The sequence below is a fragment of the Mesoplodon mirus genome (genome assembly GCF_964341445.2).
Source record: "Mesoplodon mirus genome assembly, chromosome: 13".
Taxonomy (NCBI): Eukaryota; Metazoa; Chordata; class Mammalia; order Artiodactyla; family Ziphiidae; genus Mesoplodon; species Mesoplodon mirus.
In genome coordinates this window covers 87,216,627-87,242,226 of record NC_138989.1, presented here as the reverse complement: position 1 = coordinate 87,242,226, position 25,600 = coordinate 87,216,627, and the positions used below count along the sequence as shown (strand labels likewise).

The 25,600-nt window shown below is 49.3% G+C and overlaps 1 protein-coding gene across 7 annotated transcripts in view; it reads left to right on the top strand.

Moving 5' to 3' along the window:
* Positions 1-25,600, top strand: part of MBP (myelin basic protein) — a 116,959-nt gene that overhangs the window by 38,795 nt on the left and 52,564 nt on the right. For all 7 annotated transcript variants that reach the window (XM_082640768.1, XM_082640767.1, XM_082640762.1 and 4 more), the window contains exon 3: positions 15,686-15,773. In XM_082640768.1, coding sequence (XP_082496894.1) covers positions 15,686-15,773 — 88 coding nt within the window. The remainder of the gene's footprint in view (positions 1-15,685; positions 15,774-25,600) is intronic.

Below are 25,600 nucleotides of genomic sequence, written 5' to 3'. Positions count from 1 at the left end.
TGATTGCTTTTATTTATTTATTTATTATTTATTTTTGGCTGCGTTGGGTCTTCGTTGCTGCTCGTGTGTTTTCTCTAGTTGTGGCGAGTGGGGGCTTCTCTTCGTTGCAGTGCGCGGGCTTCTCACTGCGGTGGCTTCTCTTGCTGCGGAGCACAGGCTCTAGGTGCGTGGTCTTTGGTAGTTGTGGCTCGTGGGCTCTAGAGCGCAGACTCAGTAGTTGTGGCGCACGGGCTTAGTTGCTCAGCAGCATGTGGGATCTTCCCGGACCAGGGCTCGAACCCGTGTCCCCTGCATTGGCAGGCGGATTCTGAACCATTGCGCCACCAGGGGAGTCCTAAGGCAATATGGTTTTAAAACTTTAAATTTGGAAGTGAGAGATTTTATAGGCTGGAATACATTTGTGAACATCTATCTTTCTGTGTTTGTCAGTGTGTGTGTGTGTTTGAGCGTCTGGCATTTTTCTCACCCGCCAGCCTCCAGCACTGCACAATGCCCGTCGGCAGCTGTGTGGACACGTTCTCAGGCTCAGCCCACGCTCTGCACTTGTATGATCCTAACACACCACTCTCCTAATTGAGATTTGGTTCCCACATTAATTTGATTATCATACAGTCAAAAAAAAGCCTCGATAAAATTCATTATTGTTTCTGTGGCTTTTGATACTTGCAAAACAGACTCTGTTATTCAATACGTCCTAAATTATGCTTTAGCACAAGTCATATGTAAACAAACACAAGCCGTCAGTAAATAGATGAGGCAATTTGGTAGTTACCTTAATTACCCGTGGCGAGTGAGGGTGACTGCAGCCTGGGTTATTCACAGATGTGCGTGCATTCACAGTCTGCTGTTGCAGAGCTGCATTAAGTCGCTTAACAAAATACCAACATCTTGAAATTTAAAAGTAAAAGGCGAGCTTACATGTTGGTTTCGACTGTTTGGGTAGGAATCTGCCTCTTTCAGGAATCAGTCTGAGACGTGTCCTTGCTGGCAAAGCCGCATGCTGTCTCCGCATCTGGGGGCCTGGCCTCTGCCACCCGTCCCCTCCTGCCCCCTGGACCTGCCACCCTGCGCCCCTGCCCTCCACCCTTGCCGCCCGGCCCCTCTCTTCCAGCTGCTCACCTTACTCTCCTTGTCCCACCCAAACCATCGGGTCCATTTTCCTTCTCTGGCTGGTTTTGCCACCTCACCCTGGAATGCAAACCCTGTGGGAACGGAGGCTGACCCACTGGCACCCACACGTCCCAGGGCCACTGGACACTGCATGGCCAGTGGGTGCCATCACCCCAGGGTCCGCTTATGTGGCATCTGCTCAGTGCACAGCGTCCAAGCTGATCTTGGTAGTGAACTTCACACCATGCTGGGGCTGGTTACTTCTGCTGGGAATGCCTGTAGGGAAGGAAACTTCTTCAAATACCTCCCCCCAGATTGCCTCCTTTGGATGAAGTAAAAATAAAAGGTGTCAGCTACCAAATGTAAAATAGTTAGTGGGAAGCAGCCGCATAGCACAGGGAGATCAGCTCAGTGCTTTGTGACCGCCTGGAGGGGTGGGATAGGGAGGGTGGGAGGGAGACCCAAGAGGGAGGAGGTATGGGAACATACGTATATACAGATAACTGATTCAAATTGCTATACAGCAGCAACTAATACAACACTGTAAAGCAATTACACTCCAATAAAGATGTTAAAAAATAAATAACTAAAAGGTGTCAGGAGCCAGCTTATTAATGTAGAGTCACATTCCGTTGCACTTCCTTTTCTGGAACGCAGGTGCCTCCCAGGAACCAGGAAAGTATCTAGAATGTCGAAAGCAGGTCCCATCTGTCATATATGCTCACCAGGGCCCCGCGGCGGTGACTGCCCACACCGGCAGGTATTTTAACTGGGGAGACAGATAATAAACAAGTCAACATGTGAATTAGGTACTTTAGATGGCGTTAGGGCTCAGAAGAAATATGTGGGGTTGGGGGCTAAGGAGGGCAGGGGTGACGGCTGCTGGGGAGCCACCGTGATGGGGCAACATAGAGCAAAGGCTGGGAAAGTGGAAGGTGGGAGCCACGCGGCTCTCTGGGGACAGATGTTCCAGGTGGAGGATATCGCACGTGCAGAACCTGAGGCAGCCACTTCCTTGGTGCATCGGGAGAGGCAGCGCTGGAGGGGGAAGATAGGAGGCCAGGGAGGCAGGGAAAGGCCTGGATCACGGAGGGCCTAGCTGGCTGTCAGGTAGCCCCGGGAACTGTCCTTCTGAGAGATGATGGTGCCCGGCCGGGGGCGAAGGTGGATGCCTTGAGAAATGGTCAAGTTCCAGTTACCTTTGAAGCGAGAGCTGGTAGGATTTGCCGATGAACTGGGCGTCAGAGAGAGAAGGCAATGAAGGGTTGGGGCCTGGGCGTCGGGGGTACACCTGTGCACAGGTGAGGAAGCGTGGGCAGGGTAGGTTAGCAAAATGGGAGAAAAATCACCGCGAGCTTGAGGTGCCCCTTAGGCGCTCACCTTGCAAAAGGCGTTGGCAGAGACGTCCAAGATTCATAACTCTCAGATCAACGAAGGAGACAGGTTTAGAGAGGAATCCAAGCCCTGGACTTCAACATTTGGGACCCGGAGGGTGAGCGGCACCCACAAGGGAGACCAAGATGGGGCAGCCACAAGGTGGGGGGATGGACATGAGTCATGGGGTCCGACAGGGAGTGTTAGAAGCATTTCACGGGTCAAATAGCGCCGAGTCCAGGTCAGAAAAGGATGGGGGGTCGACCACTGGATGAAGCAGCCCCCGGGGTCCCTGCTGCCCGGGGCCAGGGATGCTTCGGTGGCATGGTGGCAGTGAGACCCGATTAGTATTGGAAGGAGACTGGCAACAGTGGCCCTGAAACCTCCTTGAGAAGCTGTGTGGAGAGGAGGAACCGGACCCAGGGCGCAGCTGGCAAAGGGCACGGAAGCCAGTCGGGGCCGTTTTGCTTTGACGGTGGAGTTTTAAGAGGGGACGGTACCCTGGAGAGGGGGACCATCGCCGAGGGTGGCAAGGGATGCCTGCTCTGATACATGGTGGTTTTCTTTGGAAAAGGAGAGAAGTGGTTCATCTCAGCCTCAGGCAAGCGCAGGCCAAGCTTTAAGATCGGACCCCATGTCTGCAGCCTCCTTTGCGATGGCGAAGGCCTCTTGGCCAGCTGCCACCGCAGCGTCCCGTGAGGTGAGGGACAGTGGGACAGCACTACGGCCACCCAGACACACTGCCTCGTGTTCAACTGCTGCAGGAGAGTTGCAGCTCGTATTCAGGAAAGCCTACCGAGGTTTGGAAGCATGCTGGCCATGCTGTTGTATCTGGAAGGAAATACCTGGCTGTAGGGTGGACGCCAGAGACCCAGCTAAGCAGCTGCCCCCCACACCTGGGGAATCACATTGCCCTGCAGGCGGAGGTGTCCGGGGTCAGGCGCGAAGGGATGAGGGCCTGGACCGGTCCGGTAGTCACCTCCTGTAGGTGCTTCAGGCAGATGCTGCAGCCAGACTCTCCAAGCTGCACCCGTTCCACGAGGAAAGTATTCCTGAGAGGCACGGTGGGCTGGTACCTTCCAGCCTGAAAGATAGTGCAGCTTCCAGGAGCATCATCCTAACTTCCTGTGGTTGCCGCGACAAATCATCACACACGGGGTGGCTTAAAGCAACAGAAACTCATTTTCTTACCGTTCTGGAGGCCAGATGTCTAAAATCAGGGTGTCGGCTGGGCCGAGCTCCCTCTGAAGGCTCCAGGGAGGAGTCCTTCCTGCCTCTTCCAGCTGCTGGTGGGGAGTATCCCACAGAAAATCTGTTTTTTAATCCTATTCTATTTTGTGACAATTTTAGTCCTTTTAAAAGAGGTTTATTGCCATGTTTTTCAAGGTGAAATATGATGCGGTATTTGTAGAATATAGTCCAGGAGTTTATAATACTGCTTTTTGGTGAGCCGTTCTTAATAAGAGATTCCTGTCATTGCATTGTTGGAAGACAAAATATTTAGTTACTTACTCTGCTTAGGAACATTGCATCTTTTGCCTTTCTTGCCAATTCTTAAGTGTTTAAGAGAAAAGCCATCTTTGATTTTATGATTTTGTTCTTGAGCATATAAGCATGCTCTAAAACATTAGGAGACTGAGCATGATTGTTTTAGGTCACAATTCCTATGGTACTTAAAATGAAAGGATGGTTTCATTAATATACAGAGAAACCCATTTGATCTGCGTTTTCCTGGACAATTTAGTTGCCACCTGACCTTCCATAAAGAGGTTTTTCAAAATATTTTTTGTACCTTCTTCTAACTGTACTCTGACTTGATTTTATTGTCAATTATGGAACAAGAGAGGGTCTGTGGCCTGAAAAACCAAATTTCCCCTGAATGTGCATTTGCAGAGAATGTCGCACGCACGCTTTTGAGGAATTGATCGTATTGGTCTTGGTGGTCGGCATCTATCGGCACTGCGTGTATGATGTTCTTGAGATGCACTTGGTCTCTTAATCAAGTTCCAGTGGCTCATCCCGACCTTGAACAGGTGGAAACCAGCTTTGGCCTGACTGTTTCTCTAGCTCCTGGAACGAGTCCGAGCAGGTTTCTGTTTCGGTGATTCGCCTGGGTGGTCACAGGTACAGAGCTCAGCTACGAAGAAAAGCACCTGCAGAGGCGAGTGACAGTTCCATTTTGCAAAACGAGCTTGTTCCTTTCGAGCTAGGGACCCAGAGCTCAGGTACACTCAGAGTTCGCTGTGAAATCTCTTTTTCTTTCACTTCTCGACCTGATTGCATTGCCGTGCACCTTAAAACCTGATTTTTACTTAAGAAGATTTTATTTCCACCTTTACTAAAATGTGGAAAGTAATCAGAAGATGCATAAGAGTAAAATAAATCGTGATGGTGTCCAGCACCGACGGTACTAGCTGAGGGTCAGACACCGTCACAGTCACTACACGTATGGGCCCATTTCGCGTTCAGAATAACCCCGTGAGGAAGACGGTATCATTATGCCCATTTTACAGTGAAACAGGAAACGGAGAGGTTGAAGAGATCGGCAGAGCTGAGGTATGTATTCAGAAAAATGGTCAGACTCTGACTTATCAGCGTGTTTTTCCTTTGAGCAAACATTCATCTTCCATTACTAGGCTTTTGCCCCTTCTACCCTGTCTGCCTCACAGGAAGCAGTTAACTACCCACGTGCAGGCACAGGGTGATGTGTTCAGGGAAAGTAAGTAGGAGAGGTTTTCGTTCTATAAAACTAAAGGAAATTTCAAATTAAGAAAAGCAGAGTTTTCCACAGCCTCCTTCTGTTTTCAGTAACGTAGGATATCTTTTTGAACTGAATGAAGGCCCTTCTGTGAATTAGCTTTAAGCGCATTTTATTTCAACTTTCCATTCACACGACCATCAAACTCTCTTTAGTAAAAGAGATACATGGAGCAAAGCCCCCCTCCCTCTCTCCCACCACCCCACGCCCTGCCTTTGTCACCATCCTTCTTGTTCTACTTAAACAGCTGATGGAGCAGTAACTTCCAGGAATAAATAGCAGGATGTTTGTCTTCCTAAAATAGATGTTAGAACGTCCAGTTACATAACAGGTCTCAATAAACAGTTTTACTGTGACACTAGTTAATACTTACTTTGCTGTGACCCGTGTTGAAGATAAAGTCCTGAGCTCCTTTCTTTGCATTCATTATTTAAAGAACACTGCAATCTTAATTACGCTACCAAATGGTCTTCCAGAGAGTGTGGCTTTTAAACTAGGTAGTAAAAGGGCCATTTCCTAATCCAAGATAACGGCTTCACAAGCACCTCAAGCCTGTAGTTCTAAACTCCCTTTAGTGATGCTACAGCGTTTCATTTTAACTACCTGCAAACTAAGCATTTATGTTTTTTAAAATATCTTTATTGAGATGTGATTCACATGCCACACGATTCACCCGTTTAACGTGTACAATTTGGTGCTTTCTTAGTTTAGTCATAGATACGTGGAACAGTCACAACAATCAATGTTAGAACATTTTCATCACCTCACAAAGGAACTGCAGTCATCTGCTATCACCCGCACCCCCCCGCCCCGGGACCAGCCTCCCAGCCCGCAGCCCTAAGCAACCACTAATCGACTTTCTGTCTCTAGATTTCCCTATTCCAGACATTCTGTGCGAATGTAATCATGTAATACGTGGTCTTTTCTGTCTGGCTTCTTTCACTTACATAATGTTTTCAGGGTTCACCCGTGTTGTAGAATATGTCAATACTTCATTACTTTCTACTGCTGAATAATATTCCATTGTAGGAAAAAATGCCACGTTTTACTTACCCGTTCATTAGTTGGTGCACATTTGGGTTGTTTCCACCTGTTGGTATCACAGATCGTGCTGCTGTGAACATTTGTGTATGAGTTTTTGCACGGACGTATGTTTTCATTTCTCTTGGGTATTTACTGAGGCTGCATCTGCAGGGTCAAATGGCGACTCTGTTTCTGAGGGGCCATCAGAGTCTCTTCCGCAGCAGCTGCACCATTTCACTACAGCGTACGAGGGCCTCCACGTCCTCCCAACAATTCTTGTTATCAGTTTTGTTATTGTATCCGGCAGTGTCTTGTGGTTTTTGATTTGCATTTCCTTAATGGATAATGATGATGAGCATCTTTTTCTGGGCTTATTGGCCATTTATATGCCTTCTTTCTAGAAATGCCTGTTCAGATCCTTGGCCAATTATTTTAATTGGGTAATTTGTCTTTTTGTTGTTTAGTTGTAGGAGCTCTTTATGTATTCTGGACACTAGACCCTTATCAGATAAATAATTTGCAAATATTTTCTCCTATTCTCTGGGTTGTCATTTCACTTTCTTTTTTTTTTTTTTTTTTTTTTTGCGGTACGCGGGCCTCTCAGTGTTGTGGCCTCTCCCGTTGCGAAGCACAGGCTCCGGATGCGTAGGCTCAGTGGCCATGCCTCACGGGCCCAGCCGCTCCACGGCATGTGGGATCTTCCCGGACCGGGGCACGAACCCGTGTCCCCTGCATCGGCAGGTGGACTCTCAACCACTGTGTCACCAGGGAAGCCCCGTTTCACTTTCTTGATCACACTGTTTGCAGCCCAGAAGTTTCAAATTTTGATGAAGTCCAGTTTATCCATGATTTCTTTTGCTGCTTGTGCTTTTGATGTCACATCTAAGAAACCGTTGCCTAGGCAGCACTTGCTTTAATGACTAAATTAAATCTAATTCTCAATCATTCTCTAATCCTTGTCATGTGGGCCCTGCTTTCTAATTATTCTTTATAAGTGGAGTTTTGAGACTCACAAAATGTCTTCATGAAAAACTCATCACCGTCCTATATGTTTGTGAACAGATTCACGATTTTCACCCCCTCTCTGTTGCTTCTCTTTGTCTAGACCAGTGGCTCTCAACCAGGGGACCCCCCTCCATGCTCCGGACATTTGTCAGTGTCTAGAGACATTTCTTGTCACAGCTGCAGGGGCTTCTAGCATCTCCTGGGTAGAGGACAAAGAGGTTGCTAAACATCCCATGACACACAGGACAGCCTCTACCCCACAGCAAGGCTTATCCAGCCCAAAATACCAATAATGTAGCATTGAGAAGCCCTGGTCTGGATGGGCTAAGGTCACACTTTTGCCTGAATATCTCCATCCTGTTCTGATGCTGCATAAAAAGGGACATGCCATTGAGATGAGTCGGTTTATATGAGTCTGATTGTCATTTTTCTTCATATTCTTTACATTGATCCCATAAGCTTTCAATGTTTTGCTAGTATCGTCTGTTACTTGTCCAAATCCAGCCAAGAAGCAAGACTGTGATCCTTGTTTATTTTAAGAAATAAACCAAAAATGCTGACTAATAAGTGCTAAGTAAAAAGAACTATTTTTATATACTTCTTATTACTTTGTACAAACAATACATACTTACACGTGCATACACACAGGCACACACACACTCATAGACATGTGCACGTGTACACACAAACACATACACGCACACACACACGATTTTTTCTGGGGTCGCTACTTTAGTACTTTAACAGTTTCAAACAAAGTTTATCACCAGATTTAAATAACAAGAACATGCAGGAGGATTTTTTCAGCCACAGAAAATACCGGTAGATTCGACCCTCCCCGCGTGCGTACTGGTCCCTGAAGCACCCACACAGCCCTGGGCTGATGGGCTGTTGGCCGGGACAGTCTCATTGCTTCCCTCTCCCCCTCCGGTGGCAGCTGAGATCTCTGAGATGTGATTAGACAGCAGTGCTGTAGGAATTTAAGCTAAACACGTACAGCCAGCCCATATGGGGCCTGGATTTATTCTGAGCGTGAAAGGAATGATTTGCTTCTTAAAACAAAAAGAGAGAGAGTTTCCCTTAGAGAGATTCCACAATTTTCCTTGAAAGCACAAAGTGTTCCCAGAGCGAGGAACTGGCTGGTTAGCGTCCCGGCCTCCACCCCAGGTGCCCACACCTCAGGTCTTGGCTCCAGCTGGCTTATCTCCTTCCTGGGAAGACGCTGGACTGGGGTGTCCCAGCGACCCCAGTGGCTGAGCCCATGCCAGCTCCCGGGAGCCACGGGCAGAACTGGGAGCTGAGGGGGCGACCACACCGGAGACGGGCAACGTTCCAGCACCGTGGATGCGAGTCAGCCCATCAGGATTCCCATCGGGGACACTCTGCCTTCCAACTCTGGAGCTGCTGTCCACCCTCTGCTTGAGTCCCCGGGTTGACACCTCCAGGGAGAAATGAGTGGGAAGGAGGCCTGTGTCCCAAGGTGCGTATCAGAGCACCGAGTCCACAAGAGATGTCCCACGACGCTCGCGTGTTGCCATCGCGCCTTCTGTTCTTCCTGGAATTCTCTCCCCAGCGTCATGGGAAGGCTTCTCTACCTTTCCTCTGATGAAGCCAGAATCTTAAAAATATCTTCAATTCCCAGGAATTTCCTAATCAGACAGCAAGAACCTCTGAGTTAAGACGCCCATTTCACACTTAGGCAAACGAAGTAGAGGAAACCTCAATTGTTTCCCCAAAGTTACCCAGCTAGCAGGTGGGGCAACAGGATTCAAGTCCAGGACATGGGCCTCAGAGACCCAATTCTTAAGCTTTTGTGCAAATAACAGCTTGGTGCAGCATACTATGTGTGTCGCTGATCCTATGCCCCCAAACCATTTTCAGCAATTTCTAGGTGGATTAAATCTATCAGCTATGTGAATATGGCAGAAGATAAAGGAAAATAAATATTTGTCTTTTAGTAACATCCCCTCCACGGTGACCTCAGGTCAAAGATACACGTGGTGCCCTGAGAAACAGCAGATAGGCTTACGTGGCACTTAGATGAGGGTTATAAGGCCAGACGGTGACCGGTACCCAAAGCATCTGACCAGCCTGTGTTCTGGAAAGCAAGCCCGTGAGGCTGAAACATGGATGAGGAGCGTGATGGATGAATGTGTCACTGGTGAAGCCATAATGAAATCTCTGCTGGGTTTCTTCTTTCCTCTTTAAGATGACATCGGTCAAGAATAAGATGCACGAAGAGAACAGTGCGGGAGGACGGAGGGCCGTGGCCAATGCAGCTTGTCTTGCTAAATAAACATCCTAAGAATTAAAAACGGTGGGCTTCCTTGGTGGCGCAGTGGTTGAGAGTCCGCCTGCCGATGCAGGGGACACGGGTTCGTGCCCCAGTCCAGGAAGATCCCACATACCGCGGAGCGGCTAGGCCCGTGAGCCATGGCCGCTGAGCCTGCGTGTCCGGAGCCTGTGCTCCGCAACGGGAGAGGCCACAACAGTGAGAGGCCCGCGTACCGCAAAAAAAAAAAAAAAAGAAAAAGAAAAAAAAAACACGTTGAATCACTATGTACTTTTTTCTTAGGGTGTCTCAGAGAAAGTAAGTGTGACGCCGGCTCAGTAAGCTGGCTCACCCAGTACTAGTTTAAATGGCACTTATCTGATAGGGGTTGGCTTGATGGTTCTCTGATTTTCTTTCTGAAACATCCATTTTGTTTACTGCATGTGAGCATCCCAAGGAGGCCCCACGTCTCATTTCTGTCTGCATCCTCGGCTCCCACTACAAGGTCCGCATGGGAATTAATGAGCGAATGGGAAGACAATTAAGGAAATAGAACCAGATAAGACTGTCCCTGCGTCTAAGCCCATGATGTCCCACTCAAGTTTTATGGCATCTCATGAAATGTCTTTTTTTTAAGGTATGGCAAACTTCTCAAAATCAATTCTCACTTCTCCTTTTTTTGTTAAGCAACGTATGGTGGACCGTGTCTCAAATACTAACATGTAACTGGTTTTTCAGTTTAGAATGTCACTTTTTAAATGTTTCACACGTTTCCTCTCCTGATACGTGTTTTCTAGTTTGAATCAGAACTTTTGAAAACTTTTTAACTTTTTAAAAATGTGACTGCGGTGTTTTCTTTTCCTCTCCCAGAGCTTTCTTGTTATTTTTCAGAAGTTTCTACAATGATTAGAAACTTATCCTCTGGGCCATTCCTCCTCAAATTGCTACCTTGAGACCTTCAGTGTTTTAAAAAGGCAAGGCTGATTAAAATCATATTGTCCTCTATACTCGTGTGTGTGTGTGTGTGTGTGTGTGTGTAAATAGCTGTACCAAGTAGAAGAAAATCTCTAAAAATGGCAGTGATGCACGTGAATGATGGGGTCTGTTGCCAGAGGATTGGACAAGATGGTTAGAAAGTACAGCAAATTGCTTAAATCATAGTTAATATTCTGCCAAATATTGGTGGATAATGAATCTCACTATACTTAGAAGTATTTTAAAGTCTACATCAATAATTATGGGAGTTTTGCTTGTTGTATTTACCTCTAAAATTCATAGGGAGAAGTAAGTGGATTCTTACATATTTAGGCTGATGGAAAGGAAAACAGGCACAAATATTTTTTTTACATCTTTATTGGAGTATAATTGCTTTACAATGGTGTGTTAGTTTCTGCTTTATAATAAAGTGAATCAGCTATACATATACACATATCCCCATATCTCTTCCCTCTTGCGTCTCCCTCCCTCCCACCCTCCCTATCCCACCCCGCTAGGTGGTCACGAAGCACCGAGCTGATCTCCCTGTGCTATGCGGCTGCTTCCCACTAGCTATCTATTTTACGTTTGGTAGTGTATATATGTCCATGTCGCTCTCTTGCTTTGTCACACCTTAACCTTCCCCCTCCCCTGTCCCCAAGTCCATTCTCTACGTCTGTGTCTTTATTCCTGTCCTGCCTTAGGTTCTTCAGAACCTTTTTTTTTTTAGATTCCATATATATGCGTTAGCATATGGTATTTGTTTTTCTCTTTCTGACTGGCTTCACTCTGTATGACAGACTCTAGGTCCATCCACCTCACTGCAAATAACTCAATTTCATTTCTTTTTATGGCTGAGTAATATTCCATTGTATATATGTGCCACATCTTCTTTATCCATTCATCTGTCATTGGACACTTAGGTTGCTTCCATGTCCTGGCTATTGTAAATAGAGCTGCAATGAACATTTTGGTACATGACTCTTTTTGAATTATGGTTTTCTCAGGGTATATGCCCAGTAGTGGGATGGCTGGGTCGTATAGTAGTTCTATTTGTAGTTTTTTAAGGAACGTCGTACTGTTCTCCATAGTGGCTGTATCAATTTACATTCCCACCAACAGTGCAAGAGGGTTCCCTTTTCTCCACACCCTCTCCAGCATTTGTTGTTTGTAGATTTTTTGATGATGGCCATTCTGACTGGTGCGAGGTGATACCTCATTTGTGGTTTTGATTTGCATTTCTCTAATGATTAGTGATGTTGAGCATCCCTTCAGTTTTCATTGGCAATCTGTGTATCTTCTTTGGAGAAATGTCTGTTTAGGTGTTCTGCCCATTTTTGGATTGGGTTGTTTGTTTTTGTGCTATTGAGCTGCATGAGCTGCTTGTAAGTTTTGGAGATTAGTCCTTTGTCAGTTGCTTTGTTTGCAAATATTTTCTCCTATTCTGAGGGTTGTCTTGTCTTCTTGTTTATGGGCACAGATATTATGAAGAAATCATAATGGCTTGAAATGCACTCAGATACTTACAGTTACAGACACAATTTAAGAATCAGAATGCACTGGGACAAGGACACTCAGGGAGGGTGCAGGTCATAGGCCTGACTGTCTTGTATGTCTGAGGATTTTATTACGTTTTATCATTTACAGGATGCTCTTATTTCTTTATCATGAAACTTCCATTACATTGGACACACATCACCTTGATTTTGTCTGTGTTGCTTTTGGACATTTTGCTTATTGAAAATGTGTTATTTATGAGGATCTTAAAATATTTATTTATTTATTTATTTATTTATTTATGGCTGCGTTGGGTCTTCGTTGCTGTGCACGGGTTTTCTCTAGTCGCAGCGAGCGGGGGCTTCTCTTCGTTGCGGTGCACGGGCTTCTCATCGCGGTGGCTTCTCTTTTCGCGGAGCACAGGCTCTAGGCGCGCGGGCTTCAGTAGTTGCGGCACGCGGACTCAGTAGTTGTGGCTTGCGGGCTCTAGAGCACAGGCTCAGTGGTTGTGGCACACGAGCTTAGTTGCTCCACGGCATGTGGGATCTTCCCGGACCAGGGCTGGAATTCGTGTCCCCTGCATTGGCAGGCAGATTCTTAACCACTGCGCCACCAAGGAAGTCCCAAGGATGTTTTTTATATTTGTGGAATAGCAACAGTATCAGGTCTCAGAAACAAGCTTTGTATTTGGACAGAAATTAGTCAGTAAATTTCCCAGGGCAACCTGTACTTTCCGCACAGCCTCGTGCGCCATGATGTGGGGGACAGATGTTTACTCAGCTAGAGGCTTGGTACTGAGAAGGGAGATGGGAGAGGGTGGGGGTTGTGGTCCTGCCTGTATCACTACGCGGGGCTGCATCTGCGGCCGCTTTAACATGACGATGTTCTGTCGCCTCAGCCCGGAAGGCTGTGTAAGGCGTGGGCGTAAGACGCACGATGTCTCTTCGCCACGATGCCATTCCAGCCTTTTTTTTTTTTTTTTCAAGTTCTGCACAGAAGGTTTATTGGTTCCTCTCGGAAAGCCCCCCTCCCATCGTCTGTCCAGGAGCTGCCTTTGAAGCTGGTTCTGGGTTCCCCCAGCTCTGGGTTGACCATTTTGTTCCCTGAGCGTCTGAGTCCCTGGCAGGCGGCGTTCCCTCGGGGTCGGCGGGCACCAGGTTGCTCTGGAAGAGTTTAAGGATGTGGTTCTCGATCACCTGTGGCACTTTCCTGTGTCCCAGTGCCACGGCGATGTAAGACACAAGGTGTCTCTTCACCGTGATGCCATTCCAGCCTCAGCAGTGGATATGGGGAAGTTCTGTGACCATGCTGTCAACCTCCACTCACTGAAAGCAAAGTGATTTACTTGAAAGATCAAGCTTTTCCTCTGAACCTGAAGCGTCATCATCCCTGACACTCCATGTGGTTTCCCTAACCACCGAGAAAGAAAACACTGTCAGTTCTAGTTGGAAGATGCTATTGATTTGTAAGGAGCATCCTGATTTTAAAATGTGAAAAAACATATCCCAGCGATTTACAATGGCAGCTAAATTGTATTTAATTAATTACTTCTCCAATAAAGCTTATTATTTTGTAGTTAGTGAAGGATATGATACTGACACCAGCCTAGAAGGGAGATGTGAAACAAACACATATAATAGGAATTTATGATGATGAAAGAATCTACCAAGAAATTCCTTCTCTTCTAAGTTTTACTCTCCTCTAAAAATAAATAGGTAGACATGAAAAAATATGTACTACACCACCTTTGACTCCATCTGCTGAAAGAGAAGTTATCTACTTTAAACTATTCTTAAACAGCATACAATTGAAGTTTTCTCTCCAGCACTTGCTAGATAGCAGGCACTGTGTCAGGTTTGGGGCTAGAAAGATTTATCAGGCAAGGTCCCCATTCTCAAGAAGTTTACAGTGTGGTGGGGAGACGGAGCGCTCGACAGACGGGGCGTTTGTGATGGTGTCTGCAGTAGAGACCAGCTCAGATCTATGGCTGGGGGGACAGGAAGGGGCTGGGGGCAGGGAAGCCACTGAGGCGGGGCTGGGGGCTGGGTGAGGTCAAAATTCCCAGAGGCTCTGACCTCTGCCTGGACCCCCCCACCCCACCCCTAGGTCAGGAGGTAGGGTGTGGTCCAGGCAGAGACATTGGTCTGAAAAAAAGTGATGCAAAGTAAGCGTGGAGACCAGAGTACAAAGCGGCGGACCCTCTTGTGGATCTGGCCAAGTTAGGCGCTGCCTTTAACAGATGACGGTGTGACTCGTTCAAGCTCCAGACATGTATCTTGTACAAGGCTGAGTAGGCGAGCAAGGCTTAAGGCAGCGTTGGGCACAGCTGAAGACAAGGCAGCAGCGTACCGGGTCCTCAGCGGCAAGAGGGACGGAGAGAGCTGCCAGGTCCCTGTCGGCCAGGGCAGCGTGGGCAGTGCCGCGTGTCCTGGGGGACACGGTCTCCAGGCCTCCTGCTTACGTGGCACAGCACGAAGCAGAGCAGCGTCCAGGGCGTGATGGCGTTTACGGAAAGGTAAGAAGGAGGACGGAGGGAGTGAACTGGTGCAGTGGCTAAACCGAGCCCAGACTGTGATGGAGGAAGACGGAAGCTGGAAGCACATCCCCAGGGGAGGTGGGCGGCCGGGAGGTACCCGGGGATCCTGCCCTTCTCACCGTGACCCTCGCAGTGCCCTCTGAATGTGATGTCAAGTGCAAGCGTTCCATATGAAAATAATTAAATAAGCTTGATTTAGGGTAGAAACAGAACCGTATCTACTCTGTGCACTTAAAATGTTAAACTCAAAAAGCACCCTGGGGTTCCATAAAAAAGCAGAAGGAAGGGGCTTCCCTGGTGGCGCAGTGGTTGAGAGTCCGCCTGCCGCAGGGGACGCAGGTTCATGCCCCGGTCCGGGAAGATCCCACATGCCGCGGAGCGGCTGGGCCCGTGAGCCATGGCCGCTGAGCCTGCGCGTCCGGAGCCTGTGCTCCGCAATGGGAGAGGCCACAACAGTGAGAGGCCCGCGTACCGCAAAAAAAAAAAAAAAAAAAAAAAAAAAAAAGCAGAAGGGAGTTGGGTGGGAGGGGAGTGAAGAAAGCTCACCTCTGAGGGTGCAGCTTCCCAGAGGAACGAGGACTGAGGTGGGTGCCCAAGCCCAGGCCTGTGGCCCAGCCCAGCCCAGCCCAGCCCATGTGGCGGCTGCCACTCCCCTCAGCTGGCCAGGTGGGCCGAGGACGTTTGCATCATTCCTGCCCCTGCAAGGGGCTCTCCCCCAGGACTGTCCTGCCCGGCTACCACTGAGCAAAGTTGGAATTCAGGGGAGTCAGGTCTGGTGTCAGTTTCATCCCACGCTTTAAACTCACAGCCCGAAAGAGTGACCAAGTGGACAGGCTCCTGAAATACATGGGATGATGTTTAGCTTGTTCAGTTTAATAACTTCAATTTCTTTTGTATGAAAGTATATCCACTGGAGCAAGAGAGTGCTTGCGTGCTCAGGCAGAGAAAACGAGCCAGAATTCAGAATCCTCCACAGAAAACACACCCTGAATTGAGATTCCATCTCATACCTTGAAGACAGACGTGAAAATGTGTTTATTGGCTCCGAAGTGTATCAAGAGAAAAACGCATTAAAGCTTCTTGTTGATAAGACACTATATCTTAAGAAAGGGTTGTTTTATGTTGTTTTTTCCAGGATGGTGAAACTAACAGAGGAGAATCTGAGAAAAAGAGAAACCTTCGTGACCTTTCCCGGGAGACCTCAGAAGACAATGACGTGTTTGGTATGTAATATAAAAATCAGAAGATGTGATTTCATATGAGAATCGTGTGCAAACACATTCTCATTTGGAGAAGGTCTTAATGTTTTTAATTACGTGAGTAATCCATGAATTTGTTCTCATTATTAGAAATGCAGCCTCTGTAGAAACCCGGAGGCCAGAAACCTGGAGGCTTCATCAGCCTCTTGGGAACATCCATCCGTTCTCCCGCATGGGACTGCCCTGGCCGCCCATGGTAACCGTCCTCGTCTTGTGTTTGCTTTTGGTTTTGTTTCGCATGCCTTTTTGTACCCACAGACACCGGAAATTTCCCAGATTTTCCCTTGCTATATGCTATTTCTCTAGTCATCTACGTGATCAATTGGGTGGGGGCGTGGGGAGGCCAAGCAGTTCTGGTAAAAAAAATAGATAACAAGGAAGGGAAATAGTCCCAGAGCCTGGATACGGTGGTGTTTATTTTAACTACGAAGAGTGACTCAGGAGGTGTTGGGAAATGTGTTTTCGGTCAAAGTTTACTTTTTCATCACCCTAGAGATAGAGGTTGCCTCTCACCCCAGGAGTGAACGGGCAGGTTCCTACCCATTCCTGTATTAACGCTGTTGGGTCCACCTCTGACACGTGACAGTGACCCTGGATTACTTTCCCAGCATCACAGGCCGAACTGGGACACGAGCAGACCTGCCCGTGGGCATCGCTCGTTTCCCACGTATTCGTATTCCTGGAGTGTGAGGACTGCAAGCCAGACCCTGAGGTCTCATTTATCAAAACAAGAGGGCCCGGTTTTCTAGCTGCTGAGATAAGCCTTAGCCACAGTCAGCCCAGCCTGCAGGTCTGATACTCAAGGAACAAGGCCTCCCCACCGTATTCCTGGCCTGGTCTCTGCTTATTTCTGGAAAGGGTTTCTTTACGCTTCCCTTGTCGGGCAGGAAACTCCATCCCAATTTTCTCTATTCCTGATTTACCTGCTCTTTCTGAAAAATCCTTTCCCTCTCTATAATTCCTTCCTTCTTGAGCAGAACACGTAATTACAGAAGTACCGCTGCCCACTTTTTCAGTATCATAAGCTTCCATGAAAATCAACGTAACCCAAAGGCCCAGAGACAAAACACTGAGGATTATTAGTTCAATGGAAATCAGACAGGAAGTCAGTACTTGTTACCCTCTCCCGGATTCTACCTGCTTCACGATGATTTCCATAGGGATGTTTTGGACCTGAACACAGTCCAGCGCCTCTAGGTAGTGGGGTTTCCACTCCTTAGGGGCAGAGGAAGGACTAGAGGATGGCATCCTGGCTTGGAGAGGAGCGTGTGGCCTTTGGACTATAGAGGGAGACACGTCTGACTGTCAGGGACTTTAATGCTAAATCTGCCTGTAAACCTCTAAGATAAAGGTGTCTTTAGCCCTGTATTCTAACTACATATGTGTATAAACACATAAAAGAGAATGACAAAGTAGAAATGTCCATAGTTCTATATATGAATAGGAGTAAGTTTTAGAATTTTTTTTTTGGCTAAGCTTACTTATTTTTTTTTTCTGTTTCATAGTACTTTTTTTTTTTTTATAACTTTATTGGAGTATAATTGCTTCACAATGGTGTGTTTGTTTCTGCTTCATAACAGAGTGAATCAGTTATACATATACATCTGTTCCCATATCTCCTCCCTCTTGCATCTCCCTCCCACCCTCCCTATCCCACCCCTCTAGGTGGTCACAAAGCACCGAGCTGATCTCCCTGTGCTATGGGGCTGCTTCCCACTAGCTATCTGTTTTACGTTTGGTAGTGTATATATGTCCATGCCACTCTCTTGCTTTGTCACATAAGCTTACTTATTTTTAAAGCAAGCATCATATTTATCATTACCCAGGTTTACCACTTTTAGGATTATTTGAAACAACGTCAGCCAGTCTTTTACTGTCAGATACACACACACACACACACACACACACCACAATTATATTGCCTGTATGACATAGCATTAAAAGATCTATAATAAGCCTTTTCCTTAAGTTATAAACGTGGTGTAATTCCTGAAGAACTTTTAAAGGCAGCCCTTTTTAACCTTCTCAAATGCATACTCAATTTGGAGAATTTTCTTATTATCTGGAGTTGAATGTGAAAGCCAATGGAAATGCAAATATTTCAGTCCCGTCACAAAGTTAGATTTGCCTTTTACTGGGAAGAATAGTGCCACAAGCCAGCTTCTGCCTGTCTTGTCTACTGTGACTTTGCGGTGCCTTGAACGCTGAGACAGGCTGGAATATCTGCTGATTGGAGATACCGCTCCCAGGCTAAGCTCTCAGCCCATTAGCGCGATTAGGAAGTAAGTAGTTCCCTAATTGTCACTTTCAGGGCATTGCAGCTGATGCTGCTGAGTCACAGCAGAGGGGAAGCGTGACCGTGAGTGAGGGGGACCCGGGACACCTCCTGGGCGCCACTGCTCTGTGCTCTGCCGTCCTGAGTCACACGGACATGGGAGCCGCAGAGCCGTCGGGTGTCTGCTTTTGAACTTCATAGTCTCCCAGTCCTAATGCTTTCCTGGGGTCCAAAGCCACCCCAGTCTAAAGTTGCAGAGTGATGGGGGAAAAAGAGGCTGAAATAATCTTGGCTATCCATCTTGGCAATCTACTTTTGGAGGAAATATGTACGAGTTCCTTTTAAATCCTGAAGTGTTGTACAAATGTCACTCGACGTGAAATCAGCAGCTCCCTCCCACTTTACAAAAAGGTCTTTCCCTTGGGCCTCCCTGGTGGCACAGTGGTAGAGAGCCCGCCTGCCGATGCAGGGGACACGGGTTCGTGCCCCGGTCCGGGAGGATCCCACATGCCGCGGAGTGGCTGGGCCCATGAGCCATGGCCGCTGAGCCTGTGCATCCGGAGCCTGTGCTCCGCAACGGGAGAGGCCACAGCAGTGAGAGGCCTGTGTACTGCAAAAAAAAAAAAAAAAAAAAAAGGTCTTTCCCTGACTAGACAGAAATTCCCCGAATCTAAGAAGAAACCGCACTTCCGTGATGGTCCGTGCAGGCTCCTGGTCATCATTCTGTCCATGTGTCCGCAGAACTGGGGGCGGGTGAGGGATGTGGGGAGGACATTAGCCTTCCCTTAACCCATGTCTTCAGGACACTCGTGCTCAGGGTCTCGGTGGAGGTTGGGAAGGCCAGCTTTGTGAGAGTCCTGCAAAGGGTCCCAACTGGGGACCGTTCTGGAGAGTCCAGAGGCTCTGTGGCCAGCACTGACCCCCGCACAGGTGCCTGAGTCACTGGCTCGCGTGCCTGATGCATGAGTCGCACAACTTAAACCAGCAACTTCCTCCGTGTGTGGTCAACGCCTTAGGACTGACTTGGCAACGCGCTCAAGGGTTTCATTTACTTTTTCATTCTCTGGGAAAGTTTCACTGAAGGATTTAGATCTAAGTAATAACTCATAGGAGCGCACTTGTAAATCTCCTCCTGTAATTTCTCTTCTGACTGTGGGGCGTTACATTTGGGGAGTTTTGCCTGGTCACCCAAAGAGGAAGGAAACCTCTTAGGGCTCGGGAGCCCTACAAGAACCACATGCTGTCTGAGCTTTGGGGAACCAGGGTGTTTTGCGGTGGGACAGTTGCTGAGCTTTTTTTTGGAACCTCACAGCCACACACATGGCACAAGCTAGCCCTGTCATTTGAAATCCAGGTAGGAAGGAAGGTGGGCCTTCACCGCCACCCCCATCCCCCAGGGCTAAAGCAGGGGGCTAAAGCAGGGGCAGGTCATTCAGCCGAGGTGAGCAGAAGCCCTAGGTCTCCCTAACTGTACCCACGAAGGAGAGAAGTCTCCAAGAGAGGGCACCCCTGCTCTTTCCAGAGCAACTGTGGATCCTCCCAGATGCGACCCTCATCTCAAAAGTCAGAGCAGAGGGATGAGTGCCTATCACGTTGGGTGAACGCTAGTGCAACTCCACAGGGTCACAGGATTGTGAGAACGCGGCCACGCGTCAGGTCAGAGCGCTTGACGCAGCTAAGCCACATGCGCGTTGCAGGGAAGGGCACGATCCTGTGGAAATCACTAGTTCACTTGCTCAGGTAACAGAGAGAGAATTGTCGATGTTTAATGGTTAGGGGGAAAGCATTCATATTAGAAACGTTTGCGTGTATGTCTCAGTATATAATTATAAAGTATATAATATATATTATTAATAATTATATTATGTTTTTAAGTGGATAGAAATGTATATATGTATGTATATATGTGTGTCTTTATTTCACAAGGCTTGAGTTAACTTGCAATAAGAAAAAGGAACAAAATACAAAAAAACACAAAGCGGAGATGAAGTAAGGCCGCACGTCCATTTGTTGACTGTACAGCAGTTGCTGTGTTGAACTTATTTAACCTGTAGTTTCCCAGCTGCCCGATGGAAAGTGAGACCTCGTCAGCTTTTCCTTTTACACAGGACATAGCCTCCCCCTATCCCCATGATTTAGCTCTGTGGTTTGGGGCAATGTGCTCCCTCATCTTTCTGTGTCTTGGTTTCCTCACCAGCACGTAGGGGTGATAACAGAGCTGCCCATGAGAAATAAACGAGCTGACACCTGTGTGTCACTCCCATCTGCCACAGTGACAGCTGTTGTTATCAGACAGATGCCTACATGTGCTCTGCAAAGGAAGCAAAGCTGTAGCTAACACACTGTCAGAATTTTTTCTTGCTTAAATTTTTAATCACAGATGGTCACGTGGTCGTCAAGGACCTCAAGGTGTTTTTATGGCAATTGGTGATTCGTTTCATATGCAAATTGACATAAACTGAATATTGAGCTTCCTTGCAGCTCGGAGCCCATTCAAGGCTCATGTCTCTACTTGTGACCTGGTGTATCATTCCCGCCACAATTCCCGCCACACCCCGAGGCAGCTCAGCCTCCAGGGAGGGGAAGTGGGTGCCCCTGGTGAGGGGGAGGACCTGTGAGAACGTGTGTGGCCTGAGATAATGCTCGGCCAAGTTTGGAAGATACTCTGCCACAGACAGATCTTTTCCCTGAGAATTTTCATGTAATGTTTAAAAAAAAAAAAGTTGCATTTTTTTGTTTGTTTGCCTGTTTCCAAGAACCTTCCACAAGGAAATTTTTTGAGATGTTATTTTAGGAAATATTTTATTTAATATATTCTGATTATTAGATTAAGTTACAAAATCAGTAAGTAGCAGTCATTACTGATGTAAAATTCTATCTCAACTCAGTAATGAACGTAGGTGAGGGACCCACTCTGTGCTGCCCTGCAGACTCCTGTTTAACTGTCCCTCACCAGATATAATCAGTGCCCTTCAGAAATGATCATTGCACAGCCTTTTTCCTGAGAATATTTTTCCTGTAGCCTTAATGTATTGCTCATTGCGATTCAGCTGTTGCCTGAGGTCTTTTATTCTTATCTAGACAAGTGATAGAATAAGGGCGTTTTGGGGGTGGATAAAAATCATAGAATCAAAACCACAAATTGACAACTTGAAGGAATATTAGAGTCCATCTCGTCCACCCGGTCATTGTGTCAATGAGGGTCTGACTGCCAGGACAGTTAAGATAGAGGCCTGGGGACACAAAGTCAAGGTTGCCGCCCGGGGTCCCTGGCCCTGCTCTGAGCCCCACCAGGAAAACAGTGGCTTGTCCTGGATGGTCCTTGGGGAACAGAGACGCCTCTCATTTGACAGATAGGTTAAGTGAAACATCGTAACACGTTATTACTTCTCTGCGCATTTGAGTGAAAATGAATGATGCTTTGTGTCTTTCAAGTACGCGTTTGCCTATTTGCGCTGCCTGGTTGTAGTTCCCGGGCAGCCCTCCGGGGGCGCACTCTTCCCGCCCTCAGTGTGTGTATTTCTGGCCGAAGCCCCCCTGCTCCCGTGGTGAGGTGAGGCGTGTTCACGGCCAGCGCAACGTGGGCTCTACTCGGCAGCCTGTACCGTGGCAGGAGCTGCTGGACAGATGTCTTGGCATCTAGGATTATCTTGTTTCTTGAGTGAGGCCGTATCATCTAGTAGCTGGGAGTCTGGACCCAGACCTCCGGGCCGGGTCCTCAGCCTTTGTTTCTGTGCTTCCGGTTCCCCTGTGTGGGTGGGGATCCCGGTACGGCTGAGCTCCGGGCTGTCGTGAGGGAGCATCGGAGTTAAACAGTCCAGGGAGCGGCGGTGCAGGTGAGCAGAGCAGGTGCAGAGCGGGGGCAGGCGGCGGTGCCCTCAGCCCCTCCGTCGCGGCCAGGGGCGGAGGGTGCCTGCCGGAATGCTGCCTTCTCCCAAGGGCCCGGCCTCTAAGTGAAGCCCCCGGCGACCTTTAATAGTCCACATACATATATGGTATTCGACTGTACATACAGTGTTTAAATTAAATGTGCGTACCTGCGTGCTGGTTTCCTCTTTCTCTGGATTTTCTGCTCTGAGCCTCATTTTCCTGAAGATGAAATAGATCATCAGAGGGAAACAGCAGAAGGGAAGGGCCCGGTGAAAACTTACCGATGTCTCAGGAATCTGAGCGCTAACGTCTCCTGGCCTGTCTCCCACGGGGACACGGTGGGGTGTGTTGCCACTGTGGTGCTCGGGTCCCTCGCATCCCAGCACCTGAACAAGCTCGCCTCACTGAGCCGGCACCTACCACGTCATGTGGTCCAAGCCACCATCAGGACTCACCTGGATTCCTTCAGGAGCCCCGGCTTCCATCCTGACTGCTGCCTGCACGCCTGCCCGTCTGTTCTCAACACCCCTGCTCAGAGCCCTCCCGCCCTCCCCGCGGGCCGGCACCCCTCTGAGGACACCTCCCACCCGCCCTTGTCTCCTCCCCCGCCTGCTCGCTGTGCCTGGAGCGCAGGGCCTTTGCACGGGCTGTACCCTCCTCCTGGGATGCTGCACCCAAATGACCAGCCCACTTAGAAGAGAGCTGCATTAGGACAGCTAGGCTGTGCCGACCTCCCAAACGGGCTCCCAGGCCTCAGAGCTCCATGTCATAACTTCACCCATGTCCCGGCCCAGCAAGGACAGGCAGGAGGCCCCCTGTCAGCAGTGACTCGGAGGCCCGGGCTGCTTCCATCTGTGGGGCGGGGAGCCAGAGGCACGTCCCCTGAGGGGGCCAGCGTCCATCACATCCGCTGAGGTTCCACGGGCCAGAAGTAGTCACGGGGCCCCATCGCATGACCCAGTCTGGCTGCCAGGAACCGAGAGGAGGGGAGTGGAGGCAGCCTCAGCTCCACCACCTGCTGAGGCTCTCAAACGGGCGTCTGCAGCTTGCGTGTTGTCTGCCCCCCGACTGCCCCGATCCAAGGCCCTCGTAGGAGCTTGTCAGCATCTGCCGATGATGGAGGGGTGGGTGGGACGCCACCTCCCCCTGCAGCCCGTCCCCTCCTCTCACTAAGACACCTTTGCAAACTGCTGATTTTCACCAGAAGTGCCCCCAGATCGTGTGACCTCAGGCCTGAGCTCTTTCTTCCTGAGAAGTTCTGCCTCTGGGCCGCTGCTGAGCGAGAGGTGTACGGAAGAGGGCCAGGCGGGTGGGAGGAGCTCGGGGTCCAGGTGGCTGCCTGGTGTCTCCTGGGACGGCTATGTCCCCTGGGGACCCGCAGCGCTAAGACCGGGATGAGGGCTGTGGTCTGGGAGCGGGTGAGGCCCCCAGTGCACAGCGAGCTGGGAGGGCATCAGCCGGCGCCGGCGATCTGAGTCACAGAGGCCACAGCTGGCTGTCCAGGCGCTTCCCCCACTGGTCCTGGCCTTCAAAATAAAATGTGCTGCTGAGAGCCACTTGAGGCCAGCAGAGTCACAATAGGACAACAGAACCATTTCCAGAACAAAAGGGGAATACAGGCCATAGGATGGCACAAACTGCAGCTGTGATGGGCTTGGCCAGCAGAAGGCACCGTGTCCCAGCTGGGACCCCGGGACTCAGAACCCCTGTGGCCCCGCCTGTGGACCCTTCCCCTCACCCACTGCCACAGGCGAGCCTGCTGGGTCTTGGGTCCCCAGCTTGAAAGCACCCATATTGGCTTCCATCAGGAAAAGTGACCAATTTCCACCGCAAGCCAGCCGGAATTTGTAACGTGGCCCTGGGAGCTGGCGTGTGACCGGGGCGCTGTCACCTCCGAGTCCCCGGCCAGTGGCCCCGGCAAACCCGAGGACAGTCCGCCTCGAGGGCGGAGCAGGTCGAGGGCACCTTTCCCCGCCGGACCCTCCTCCTCCTCCTTTGGCCGGTTCAGGAGGTGGCCGTGGCCTTGCTTGTACTTATTCCAACGGGGGAGGGGCGCCTGCGTCCTTCCCGAAGCTTTGAAGGGTGAGCGTCACCTTCCCTCGTTCCCACCAAGGCCATTTCTATGAACGCTGTCTAACTGAAGAAAGCAGGTCTTCTGGAAGGCGCGTGAGGCCTCCTGCCGCGCTCTGGTCCCACGGGCACCGCAGGCCAAGCGCAAGCCGCTGCCTCACCTCCCCCAGCCCTTACCCATGGAACCAAAACGGGCCCTGCCCCGTCCACACCCGCACGGCTGAGTCCTGCTGGCCACGTGCGGTCTGCCCCGGGGATGTTAGGTGTGACAGATCAGGAAGGCTGTCACTGGCCGTCACTGCTCACCTCTGTCTCCCCAGGGTGAGGGGACCGTGGTGGCCGCCCTGCCCCTCGGCACCTGAAGGGTTAAGGGGAAATCAGCCCTGGGTTCGGCCCAGGCTCCATGTCCTGTGTCACCCTCCCTGTATGAGTCCAGATCCAGGGATGGAGGCGCAGCCCCACACCTGTTCCTGCAGGTGACCTAGCTGTACCTGAGCTGGGACGACAGTGGCAGGTGGGCTTGTACAATAGACCCTGGATATGACTCAGTTTGGCAGCTTTCATGTCGTCATCAGAGAGGTGACAGGCGATCAGAGGTGTTCCTGTCAGTCCCCAGCAAGTGGACTCTAGGGAGATTGCTGTGATTTAGGCACGTGAATATTGGAATGCTTTGTTAGTAGACTTTTTGCATCCAGGCCGTTTTTATTTCAAGGCTACAATATAATCATTTTCCAAGTTATGTAAAACTTACGTAAGAAGGTATTCCTTCTGCCTTCATTGCTGTCTCTCTAACAGCCAGGACCCTGCCCGGATAGTTGAATTTTATATACTATCTCAATTAACTTGAAAATTGCCTCTAGCTGAAATTTTGTATTTAAGTTGCTTCAAAAAGTCATGTCTTAATGTTTCCTTTCTCTCTCTGGAATCTTTGATAAGAACCAAAGACACTGTGGCCCAGGGTTATAAGCGGGGGTCCCGTAACTGGAAGGCAACTGTGTACCAGCATCTGATTTGCCGCAGGTGGGGGGACAGGGTGACAGGAGCCTTGCCTCCAGGTGACAGATGACTTGTGATGCCGCGCTTGCACAGCATCTGCCCCGGTGCTTTACGGTCTCCAGGGTAGGCCTTGTGAACGGTCTTTCTGGAAAGCAAGTGCAGTTCCAGCCACAGAGAAACAGAATTTGACTCATGTCCACGTCCACTCACATTCATTCCCATAAACACACTCCCTGTCTCACGCTCATGCTAACGCACAGACTCGGTCAGGCACATTCTCACACACCTGTGCAGGGGAAGGCAGGACCGGAGGGAGGGAGGGAGGGGCGGCCCCACATCTGAGCCCCTGGGTGGGCGCGCCGCTCAGCTGCAGGCTCGCCGGGTGGGGACCGTGGGGACCACACATCTTTGCTTGCGCATGAGGCAGGTCGGGACAGCTGCGCCCAGCTGGGTGTTGTTGGCAGAATCTTCCTGGCAGTTTCTTCGCGGGCAGTTGTTTGCTTGTAACTAAAGATGAGAGGGCTGTGTGCCTTCAGGAAGATCCGGGGAGCCATGTCCCAAGGGTGGGCTTCAGGCAGTG